Raw genomic sequence first — 12,476 nt, 5'->3', positions numbered from 1 at the left:
TAGATATCACTAACAGCTCTGCCTATACTAATTTAATCTATAGTAATAGATAGCTGTGCCTATTTGTGCTAAAGTGCCTGGCTTCTTTCATAAATATCTTAAATAAAAGACTGCCCACACCATCAGAAATGACCAGTGGAAGTCCGTCACACTGCTAACATTGAGAAAGACCATCCTCATTCTCCATGCATCCAATGAAACTGTATTTTTGGATACTTCAGTCATGAATCTTCTCTGTTCCATGTAGCTAATATTTTAGCACAGAATTCTCTCATTTCCTTTACTATAATATGTAAATACCATACTGCTTAGTAGTGAAGCCAATTAATAGGTCATGATCATTTGCCATGTGCATTTCATTTTTTAAAAAATGTGTGCAATGTACTTAGTATAACTTATTTTTGTAGCGCTTCATGACAGGATAAAGATCATGAATGGAGTAGAATGTTAATTTGATCAAAAACCAGAGATATGATTGGAAAAATGGGATACTTTATTTAAAGATGTTTCCCCTCAGAGTTCTATCAGTTAAATTGTCCTTTCTTATATACATACAACACGTAGCAAACACTACTACAAACACTAAAGTGTAATGCATATTACCAGGAGTAGCTCTGTTGAAACTAATAGATCTAGTTATGGCCTGCTAGGGTCTGCAGTATAGGGCCCTCTGTTTGTAGACCATCCCACAGCAGCCATGTTCTTTTCGAGCATCTAGTTGACTAAGGCATATGAGTGGAATATGCTTCATTTCCCCCCCTAACTTTTCAACCATTTTGAAGCCTTAGTCTGCATCAAGTTTCACAGAAAAGGAGAGAGAGTTATCAGAAAATCAGTGACATGAAAAACTCTCCAGGGCTTTGGCACCTATTTTTGCAGCATTGGAGAATTATATAAACAACATCAAACAGAAGAGCTTGGGTTGTCTTCAGTCTCGTCTTCAGGCTATTCAATTTTCCTTTTCTCACTGAAACACTGCCAGGTAAATGTGCTTCCAGTTGGAAGCCGAGCTTTTACAGGAGACTCCTAGACATCTATGAAAATAATATTAAACATACTTTGCAATTAGATAGCACTTTCCATACAACAATCTCAACACACACTTTTCTTCTTCTGTGGATTCTCTGTTACTGGAGGTTTGCATCTATGGTAGCGCATTCTCTACAATCTTCTGCTAATCCCGTTGTGGATAAATAGTCTTTTTGATCCACCCAGGATACCACACTGTCCATCCAATATCATCTTTCTCTGCCTTGTGTTCTTCTGTCAGTAATTTTCCTTTGCAGTGAATGAAAACATGCACTGCCCACTGAGCGCCTTAAAATGTGCCCTGAAAATCCAATCTTTCTTTTCATAAGATCTCTGACTAGTGTTTGCTGACCAATAATTTTCTGTTGGTTAGATATTTTCAGAATTCTTCTATAACATTATAATTTGAAATACTGTAGCCCTGGTTTACACTACAAATTTATGTTGGCAGAACTATGTTGCTCAGGATTTTCTATACCCCTTAGCAATGTAGTTATACTGACCTAATCCCTGGTGTAGACAGCACCATGTCGATGGGAGGACTTCTCCACTGCAGAACTATAAGTACAGACAACCCTGTCATTTCTTATTCCTGAGTGTCTGAACGTCCACGTTTCACAGCTATAATTTAACACTTTATAAGTTTTTAAGAGTCAGAATTTAGTCTTCAGCATTATGTCCCTTCTCTTTACAATTTACATGCTGCACTTTACAAAGGTGACTTTCATCATTTCTCTTTTACAGATGGTGAAATTGAGGCACAGGATCAAATGACTGGTGCAAATACCACCAGACCTCATCAGATGGTGTAAACCAGTGGTACCCAACTTTATTACATGGGAGGGCCAGATAAACCTAGGCACAATCTCGTGTGGGCCACATTCTACATATTTTAATAAGATTTAAAGTCTCCTGTACTGATTTACCTTTTAAGTTCAGCTTGTTTTGTATGTATTTAGATAGGTTGTTTCTATGTGTAGTATTGTCTATTTACACACTCATGTAAACTAAAATTATGTAAACACGATGATAAAACACTAATGAATTAGCCGTTACTTTACTGTGTTGAAGGAGGCCGCAGGCCTTATGAAATGCTCTGATGGGCCATGATGGGCTGTAGGTTGGGCACCCTGGTGTAAATGATTTACGTTAGCTGCGGATCTAGCCATAGTGAGTTGAAGAGTCAGAAACAGAATCCAGATATTCTAATGTTAGCTGCATCAGCCTTGGTGCAGATGAAGGAATCGTGCTGAGTTAACAATACTATCTTCATGGTGAATAAAAACAGGAACACGTTGTCATCATTGTGGTTGCTACCATCAGTTGTGGAACAAATTTTTTTTTGTCCGATATCCATCCTTTGTATATATGCTGTTGTCAGTGTTGTTAACTGAACAAGGAGAAATATCACTCCATATATTGGTCTGATACATGCATATTTCCTAGCAATTGTGCTTAGTTGGAAATATAAATCAAGACAATTTTCCAGCATGATCTGTTAGAGCTAGAAGGAGATTATACTCAATTAAAAAAACAGAAAACTGTTTCTGCCAAAATAATTTCATTTTCCTTATGCTTCTAGGAAAAGAAAAATTTTGTTTTTGCTTATACTTGCTATAGCAGACACAGTGGTTTTTACGTTTTAGTATTCTTTTGTTTCAACCATTTTTAATCATTAATTCTTCCTCTACTGATCTTAAAATCCAACACCACAATTCATTGAACGCATAGCACTAATGCAGTCTAAATCCTTTAACAAACTGCTATGTAATTCACCCGACACTCTGAAAAGAACATTTTCTCTTTTCTTGTTCCATTATGACAGAACTTTCTATAATCTGCAATTATTTCTACCCTATAAAACACACAAATGCGTGAAGGACAAATTCAGGAACTCTATCAGCATCATGAGGAGAAACAGGGAGGCCAATGAAAACATGCTGACCTTCCAAAGATACAACATAGCATAACATACTGTACAATAAAATATCTAAATTATATATTTCCGGTGTCTTCTGGATGCATTCTGTAGGGGAAATAGTCTCTTATATTCTCCTGTCTCTTGCTTCACAGGAAACACTGTAAACATGACATTCCTCAATCTGAGCTTTTTTTTTTTTTTTTTTTTAATCATGTTTGATTCTTCAAGGCATTACACTGATATTATGTCCATGCCAATCAACTGGCACTTCCTTAATTTAGGTGTCCCTTTCTCATTTCTACAGGGGGAACACACTTTCAAACATCTTTACCAAGGAAGGCTAAATTGTACCAGTTCACAACACACTTTTATTTTGTTTTTTTTTTAATTTGGATACCCAATATTTGGTCATATAGATCTGCAAACTTTGGTAATGTGAAACCACAGGCGGATAAACTCAAGGGTCATCCGCAGCAGCTTGGAGTCAATACCAGTACCATCTTTTTCTTAAACATTCCATGAGAATTTCTGCTCTTACACCACAATGAATTATTGTTTTCAACAGAGGCCTCAATTCTCATGGTCTACTGTCAGGCAACCCCAAGGATGCTGGGGAAAACAACAGCAGTAGAAGGAGAATTCATCTGCAAGAGTTTGTCATCACCCAATATTTGTGACTTGTTGCCACATACATTTATGGAGGGATGGAGAAAGAGGATGAGAGGCCTTCCACTGGCTGGCTGATGTACCAAGCAGAGCCAACAATAAATATTTATTTATAAAAAACATACATGCACCTGTGTTGCGTGTACACACTAACTATTATACATCCAGAAAAGTACAGTACAACCTTACAAATTTCATAGAAAAAAAATTCATCATAGTCTGTGAATCAAACAATAAGAATTCATATCCCAAATCCCAAACTATGCTAAATTCATTTATTTGCCAAGTAAAGGCAATTTGTTTTAATTAATTATCATACTTCACAGCATGTCAGCAAATATGCAGTCACTGATGGTGTAAAATGAAACCTCAATAAAATGAGATTCCTCACTACAGCTCTATTAATTAAATCCTTATGGAAATGTCTGTAAAACATCTAGATTTTTTTGGTGAGAAACACTGGGTTTGTGGATTAGCAAACTGAAAAGCAGCAAAGTTCTGCTGTATTCAGATATACTTCCATTCTGCTCCTCTATTGACACCAATTAAAGTGTTCAGAAATAGAGCCTTAAGGTTTAACAGAGAAGCAAAAAATGAGATACATGCTCAGCTGACAGTTCTTTTGTTATCCTGCAACAGAAATGGTAGCGTTTTACTACAAAGGCAAATGCAGCAGGTCTCAATAGAATTCTTAAAAAGAAAAGGAGTACTTGTGGCACCTTAGAGACTAACCAATTTATTTGAGCATGAGCTTTCGTGAGCTACAGCTCACTTCATCGGATGCATACCGTGGAAACTGCAGCAGACTTTATATACACACAGAGAATATGAAACAATACCTCCTCCCACCCCACTGTCCCGCTGGTAATAGCTTATCTAAAGTGATCATCAGGTGGGCCATTTCCAGCACAAATCCAGGTTTTCTCACCCTCCACCCCCGCACACACAAATTCACTCTCCTGCTGGTGATAGCCCATCCAAAGTGACAACTCTTTACACAATGTGCATAATAATCAAGTTGGGCCATTTCCTGCACAAAATCTGACTCTAAACCAAGCGTTAAAATAAAGTTACATTTTAATGAACTATTAAGTTGTTCCCCCCAACAGAACCCTCGATACAGCAGCCAACTTTACTTATTGCTCCATCTTGTCTTTTTTACACTGGTTTATCCCTCTCACTACTCTAATACTTTGCTTCATTCTCCATTATCACTATCTTTCGGCTTTTTCAGCATTGTTCCTCCATTTCAGGTCTGTGGTATCATTCACTGTTTATCAAACTACCCCTATAAAACTTTATACTCTAACTGTAGAACCCTATCTCTATACAATATCCTTGGCAAGCCCTATTCCAGTCAAAAAGGCTCAAAAGGCTTGTCTTCACTGCAACAGGCAACGTAAGTTAGTACACTTGAGTTACCCCACTCCAGCTAGCCTAGCTTGAGTGCAGTGAAAGTGTCTGCTCTATAAAACATTCAAACTACATAACATGATTTGATTAGCAGGACAGAGTGAGAGGATTAGCATCCGACGAGTTGTTGGAAGCTCAAGCTGCTGGAAACTCACTCCATTACTAGCTCCAGCATCAGTAGCACTTGAGATTCAACTCACACCTTGATGCTCAAACTTAAAGCACTATTTAACTCGAGTTTAGAGATTTTTGTGTGTGCACAGGAGTTGGGTAAAACTTGAATTATACCTGGAGCTAATAATGCTGTGAAGAGACATCCTAATTCTATGGTCACTGCCCTCTTTTTAAAGTATAACATACTCCTCTGACCTCAATGTATGAAGTCTGCTCTTGCCTTACCAGTAGTTTTTCTTTTCCCAAATTTTCCAAACACAAATCACTAACTTCAGTGTAATGCATTTATAAAGGGTCTACAATCCCTTCTGGGAGTTGATGAGGGCACTGGGAGCACAACCAATAGCACACTCCCCCTACCCCTGAGAATGCCCACCGCATGAATAGAATTGAAGTTTCATCTGATCGGAGGGCTGAAGAGAAAGTGTATTGGGACTGAGAAGTTGGAGGAAGTGAAAGAATCACAGAGCAACTGCACAACTGGCTTCTTGAGATCAGAAGGCAACACTATATTCTGCTTCAAAAACTCTAGAAGTTTTAACTTGCTGAGTTTTCAGAGCACTTTTTTCAGTGGGAGGGGTGAACCTGGCCCTAAGCAAATGAGAATGTACTCTTTGAATATCCTAAAGGTTAAATGAAGAGCAGATTCCCTTCCAACACCTGAGATCATGGATCTATGTTACTTCTACAAAGTGAAATACATCATCAGTTGCAACAGAGAAGGTAACAACATTTCTCACTTGGCTGTAAAAGTTGTAGGTATGTCATTAAATAAAGCAAGAAAAGTACAGGGTTCTGAATTCAGGATTTGACAGCTAAGAGAAAAAGGAAACAATTTTCAAACATAAAAAATACGTGTTTGAAAATGAAAATATATTTACTATTTTAAGGGGAAAAAGTCTGTTAATGATGTTTTTAATACCAAGACTTTGCTGTTCTTTGAATACATTTTCTGAACTACATTTCAGTTTGGACAATTCAAATATAAATACATTCTTTGTATACAGCAGCGGTCACTCAAACTGTGACGAGTGTCCCCCTAGAGGGGTACACAGAAACATTCTGGGGGGAGGGTGGTATCGGGGGAGGGCCTGGTCCAGCCCCAATGGGGGGCAGGGAGGGAGCATCACCTAAGCAGCTGCCCCCCCGCCAACAGCTCTGCCCCTCCCCCTCCCCCGCAGCTCTGCTCCACACCCCCAATCTGGCCCTGGCCCCGACTGAGGGAGACTTAAAGGAACTGGATTTTCAAAGGGCAAGTGTTTAGCAGTTTCTAATAAACATTCCCATTTTAATGTCTCTCATGCTGAGCACCCAAACACTGAGGCACACAAAATCACTAGTCACTTTTTGAAAATTTAAGCCTGAGAGTTTATCTATTGGCTTTCATCTATTTGATCAGGTTTGGAGTGTGGTGATCAGTTGTTGCTCATTATTTTTTAACAGGAGCTGATTTGCCTAATATGGTGTATTACAGATTCATTGCTGTGAATAAACTGCTTGAATTCCCCAAGTAGTCAACTAGAACAATAGAGAGATAAGGTGGATGAGGTAATATCTTTTATTGGACCAACTTCTGTCAGTGAGAAAAACAACGGAAGTTGGTACAACTAAAAGAGATTATCTTCCCCACTTTGTCTCTTGAATATCCTGGGACCAACACAGCTACACCACTACTGGAAAAACAACAGAGGTACATCTTGGATTAAGCTAGTCACCATCTATGGGCACGTCCTGTGCTGTGGCAAACACTGAGGCATTTAAAAAACAAAATGGGCTTAAAAAGCTAAAAAAGTAAATTTGCTTATAAATAGCATCCATTACCATATATATTACTATCCATTACACTCTCTCTCTCTCTGTATATATATATATAAATGGATAGTAATATATATGGTAACGGATATATAGATATAGATATATATCTATATAGCAGAAATAGAGCCATTACAGAGTTTCCCTCACTATATTTGCGGCTCGCACAGCCATACAAAGTAATAAGCTTGGACTGCTAAACATGGATAGGACACGAGACCACCAGAGAAAGGAACATTCCACAAGATAAATATCAAAATCAATGGAAGTTTTTAAAATTTTATGAGTAAAACTTGTTTTAAAATCCTACCTGATTTGCTCGTTCAAGGTCCGTCATGATCATCTCAATTTCATCAGCCCTGGAAAAAGAAAGAGCATAAGCACTGTTACTATATGGTGAAGAAGAGCCTCTAGGCTGTGTGTTTTCAGTCTATTGTGCAATTTTTAACGTTCATATAGAAAAATACCAGATTGAAATAATATTTAAAAAGGCTACAGTTAAGTCTGAAAGACCAAACTTTTGACCTATTAGTTCTATTTTGGATCTCACTTGTGCATACAGGTATGTACTTCCCTCTTACCCACTGTGCATGTAAGATCGTGAAAAAGAATTATGTTATCAATTTGCTGCTTTAGGATCACTACCATTATACATTTTATCTAAAAATACTTGGCTTGCAAACTTTAAGAAGTAAAACAAAACAATTTTACAGTACTTAGCACAGATTACTCAAAAGGTGAGATTTTTGGCCTCTGAATCATGAAAAAATTAAAAATACTGAAAAAAGATTAAGGTTGAAGGTGCTTCAGTTCTGCTGGGGTGTATAAATATAATAGCATTCTCCAAACATCTGGCCATTTTACATTCTGTCCTGGAAGTGCTGCAATAGCTGGGCAAAGTGAAGGAAGTAAATAGAAAAGTTTCAAATTTACATCTGAATTTCCTAATTTTATGTTTTTGACCATATTTTAACATTTATAGCAATTTTCCTCTTTTTAAAATTTCATTCAAAATTTTCAAGAAATGAGACACCAGGAAGTTTAAAAAAAATTAAATATAGATTTAAAGTATCAGACAGTATTGTTAGTTTAGAGTGAGGCCCGTAATACATTTTACAAAAATTGGTAAGTCTGTTAAAGGGTTACAGAAATAGTAGTAGTTAAGGAAAAGCAGTCCAATCAAACAATTCATATACATGTACTGGGTGCTGGCTATCTTAGACAACTAGCTTTACACATGCAAACTCTTGCCCCTGCATGGAACCCCACTGATTTCCATGGGACTCTGTCCACTTGGATGCAGTTTTAGGATCAGAGCCCTACAGGATGAGGATAAAAGCGGTCTCTATTTTATGCAAACATCTTTTTGGGGAGGTGGGGGTGGGGGGAGGTGTCCTGGTAACAGGATATCATCAGTGAAGGCTTTTAGACTCTGGGATCTCCTCCTTCTGCTGGTGCAAAACAGTCGCCATTTGTTTTCCTGAGGGCATGCAGTAAGGCCCATTTATTTGCTTGGGTCTGTGCTAGGAGAGGGGTTGCAATAATGCAATTGTTTTAAACTGTATCCCTTCCTTCTAATATTCACAGGAGCGCCAAGAATTGCCTTTTGAGGTCTCCTTTGGATAATATAGAAAACAGACCAACATGTGTTTTGTGGTGCAATCTTTTCTCTTTTGGCATGAGCTGATGAACTGTTATACTGGGAAGAAGACATGTGCAAGATGTTCTGAATTACTAATATGCATTATTTACTAGACTATATATTTTCTCTTGGCACAAACATAGTTCCAAGTGTTTAGGTACCAATGACATGATGAACTTGGAGAGGTTATATGAGCTTGTGATTACTTTTATCCTTTATGCCAGTTTTGAAACAGAAATCTTTTTTTAGCATCAAGCCTGAAAAGTCTGTTCCCACTGCTAAACCTACATTAAAATGAAACTATTTTTAGAAAGGGATTTTCATATGGAAAACAGTGTCTCTTAACAAGATAAGTACCAGAACATTCAAATGATCAAATCAGACATCTCCAGTGATGTATCAGGTGGAAGAGGTCAAGTTAAAGCACTGAAGAAACTGTTGTTTTATCTCACTTGAGAAAAAAAAATCTTTTTGGCTCTTAAAAGAAAACTTCAGTGTAATAAAAGAGATTTTTATTATTATAATTGTCATTCATTGCAAGCCAACAAGATTTCTGGCTCCAAACATAAGTAGAAGAAGACAGTCTCTGCCTGCAAGATTACACTCTAATATAGACAGACGTAACAGTTCAGACACATACAGAGCATGAAATGCCGGTATGAGTTGGAGGTGGCGTAAAAGTCCAGCACCGGTCATTTCTTAAAGACTTTTTTGAAGAAATGTATTTTAAGGAGGAGGGAAAGGTTGTCTGGTACATGGGAACAGGGAGAATATTCCAAACACAAGGAACATTGTGAGAGGGGGATACAAAACAGGGAGGCAGGAGACACGCTTGGGACAAGAAAAGGGAGCGGAAGTAGAAAGAAGGGAAAACAGAGATGTAAGCTGGAGCTGAATGCAGTGCCTGACAGGTGAAGACAAGGTGCTTGAACTTTTTTAGGACAATCACTGTATCTAATTACAAAGAAGTATAAATCCCAGTATTTTAAAGCAATAGCATATTTGGGACAGAATTTAAGAGACCTAACATAGCACTGTTGGGGACAGTCACGTACAAGAGGCTAAACAAGGCCGCAGGACTCTAAAAATAGCGATTCAAGTTCTGTAATCTCACTGATTACAGTGGGAAGTGTCCACCTGTATCTAAGGGCACCTTTATTGGTATATTCAGCTATATACCACTTGACTAATTTTGAGATGTACTTCTTTCACACAGATATTTGTCCTATCTTGCTTTTCTACCTCTAATACTTCTGTATAAATCTAATAAAAAGATGCAAACTTCCCAACAACTTCAAAATAAACATCTCTAGTGTAGCAATCTGAACACCCAGTGAGGCAGTGCTGTAACCACAAATATTATCTTTAAGGACAGTAATGAATTAAATTACTGTATGCTCTTTCCAAGCATTTCCAAGAGCAAGTGTCAACAGCATTCAGAAAAACCTTCAAAAGGATTCATTCTTTTCATTTTAAAAGCTCAACTACCACATCAATAGCTGGCATTCCGACAGTGTAAAATCACTTATTTCTGAAAGTCTCTAATAGCTATGTACATTGTTTGCTCAGCAACAGTATTTAATATAAAAAAAATTCAAGCTCTCTCACCTTTTTATGAGCTTATAAAAACAAGCTTTCATTTATTTATTACTTACAAGACACTATGTAATGCTCAGCCTTCAAGGCAGTGGATAATTCCATTTTGGTCTAGAAAATAGCTCATTGAATCAGAATCACAAAGGTCATTCCAGTGCACTCTCTGTATGGGCTAGTTTCTGCCACGTTTGCTCACTTTGAGTAAACTCTTTCAACAGTTCCATTTATTTCAGTAGAACTGTTCAACAAGCACCGTACTACTCAACCAACCTAATGGGGGCAGAATCGGGTCCTATCGGTTTTAACTTAAAATCTGATAAACTTAAAAGAATATGATCAAGTTTAAATAACCATAAAAACTATGAATTGATCATAATCCTGGATCTGCAGATGGCTTCAAACAGCTCTAAGAGAGGTGTGAACTACCCTATTTATCTCAATGGGCTGTGAACTCTGTAAAAGAAAAACTATTTAACATCAACATTATTAGTTATTTCACTGCTGACCATTTTAGAAGAAACATCCAACTCATGTGTGATCCTGGGATAAACAACTGCCTCACTCACCCTTCTACTGTCCCTAAATCTAGAGCGCACTGAAAATGAAAATGTGGATCAGAATACAACCAATCTAATCAATCTTTTATGTCAATTTAATATTGACATAAAAAGGCAGGGATTACTGCTTTATACACCTCTATCATATTCCCCCTTAGTCACCTCTTTTCCAAGCTGAAAAAGTCCCAGTCTTATTAATCTCTCTTCATACAGAAGACATTCCATACCCCTAATCATTTTTGTTGCCCTTTTTTGAACCCTTTCCAATTCCTATATATCTTTTTCGAGATGGGGCGACCACATCTGCATGCAGTATTCAAGGTGTGAGCCCACTATGGGTTTATATAGAGACAGTATGATATTTTCTGTCTTATCTATCCCTTTCTTGATGATTCCCAACATTCTGTTCATTTTTTTGACTGCTGCTGCACATTGAGAGAATGTTTTCAGAGAAAGAAAAGAAGTACTTGTGGCACCTCAGAGACTAACCAATTTATTTGAGCATAAGCTTTCGTGAGCGACATCTCACTTCATCGGATGCATACCGTGGAAACTGCAGCAGACTTTATATATACACAGAGAATATGAAACAATACCTCCTCCCACCCCACTGTCCTGCTGGTAATAGCTTATCTAAAGTGATCATCAGGTGGGCCATTTCCAGCACAAATCCAGGTTTTCTCACCCTCCACCCCCCACACACAAATTCACTCTCCTGCTGGTGATAGCCCATCCAAAGTCACAACTCTTTACACAATGTGCATGACAATCAAGTTGGGCTATTTCCTGCACAAATCCAGGTTTTCTCACATCCCCCCCACCCCCATACACACACAAACTCACTCTCCTGCTGGTAATAGCTCATCCAAACTGACCACTCGCAGAGCTTGGCTGTAGACGATGGATCGTGTGGTGTGGTCAGGGTGAAAGCTGGAGGCATGCAGGTAGGAATAGCGGTCAGTAGGTTTCCGGTATAGGGTGGTGTTTATGTGACCATTGTTTATTAGCACTGTAGTGTCCAGGAAGTGGATCTCTTGTGTGGACTGGACCAGGCTGAGGTTGGTGGTGGGATGGAAATTGTTGAAATCATGGTGGAATTCCTCAAGGGCTTCTTTTCCATGGGTCCAGATGATGAAGATGTCATCAATATAGCGCAAGTAGAGTAGGGGCTTTAGGGGACGAGAGCTGAGGAAGCGTTGTTCTAAATCAGCCATAAAAATGTTGGCATACTGTGGGGCCATGCGGGTACCCATAGCAGTGCCGCTGATCTGAAGGTATACATTGTCCCCAAATGTGAAATAGTTATGGGTAAGGACAAAGTCACAAAGTTCAGCCACCAGGTTAGCCGTGACATTATCGGGGATAGTGTTCTTGACGGCTTGTAGTCCATCTTTGTGTGGAATGTTGGTGTAGAGGGCTTCTACATCCATAGTGGCCAGAATGGTGTTATCAGGAAGATCACCGATGGATTGAAGTTTCCTCAGGAAGTCAGTGGTGTCTCGAAGGTAGCTGGGAGTGCTGGTAGCGTAGGGCCTGAGGAGGGAGTCTACATAGCCAGACAATCCTGCTGTCCACTTCCTGGACACTACAGTGCTAATAAACAATGGTCACATAAACACCACCCTATACCGGAAACCTACTGACCGCTATTCCTACCTGCATGCCT

At 38.5% G+C, this 12,476-nt stretch overlaps 1 protein-coding gene across 10 annotated transcripts in view; it reads right to left on the bottom strand.

Annotated features, from left to right (window-relative positions):
• The window catches only part of CUX1 (cut like homeobox 1), a 402,508-nt gene that overhangs the window by 138,573 nt on the left and 251,459 nt on the right, over positions 1-12,476 (bottom strand). For all 10 annotated transcript variants that reach the window (XM_073315649.1, XM_073315650.1, XM_073315641.2 and 7 more), the window contains one exon: positions 7,326-7,374. In XM_073315649.1, the coding sequence (XP_073171750.1) occupies positions 7,326-7,374 (49 nt within the window). The remainder of the gene's footprint in view (positions 1-7,325; positions 7,375-12,476) is intronic.

The sequence above is a fragment of the Lepidochelys kempii genome, chromosome 17 (genome assembly GCF_965140285.1).
Source record: "Lepidochelys kempii isolate rLepKem1 chromosome 17, rLepKem1.hap1, whole genome shotgun sequence".
Taxonomy (NCBI): domain Eukaryota; kingdom Metazoa; phylum Chordata; order Testudines; family Cheloniidae; genus Lepidochelys; species Lepidochelys kempii.
Note: the sequence above shows the minus strand (reverse complement) of the source record. Positions and strands in the feature narration are given on the sequence as shown.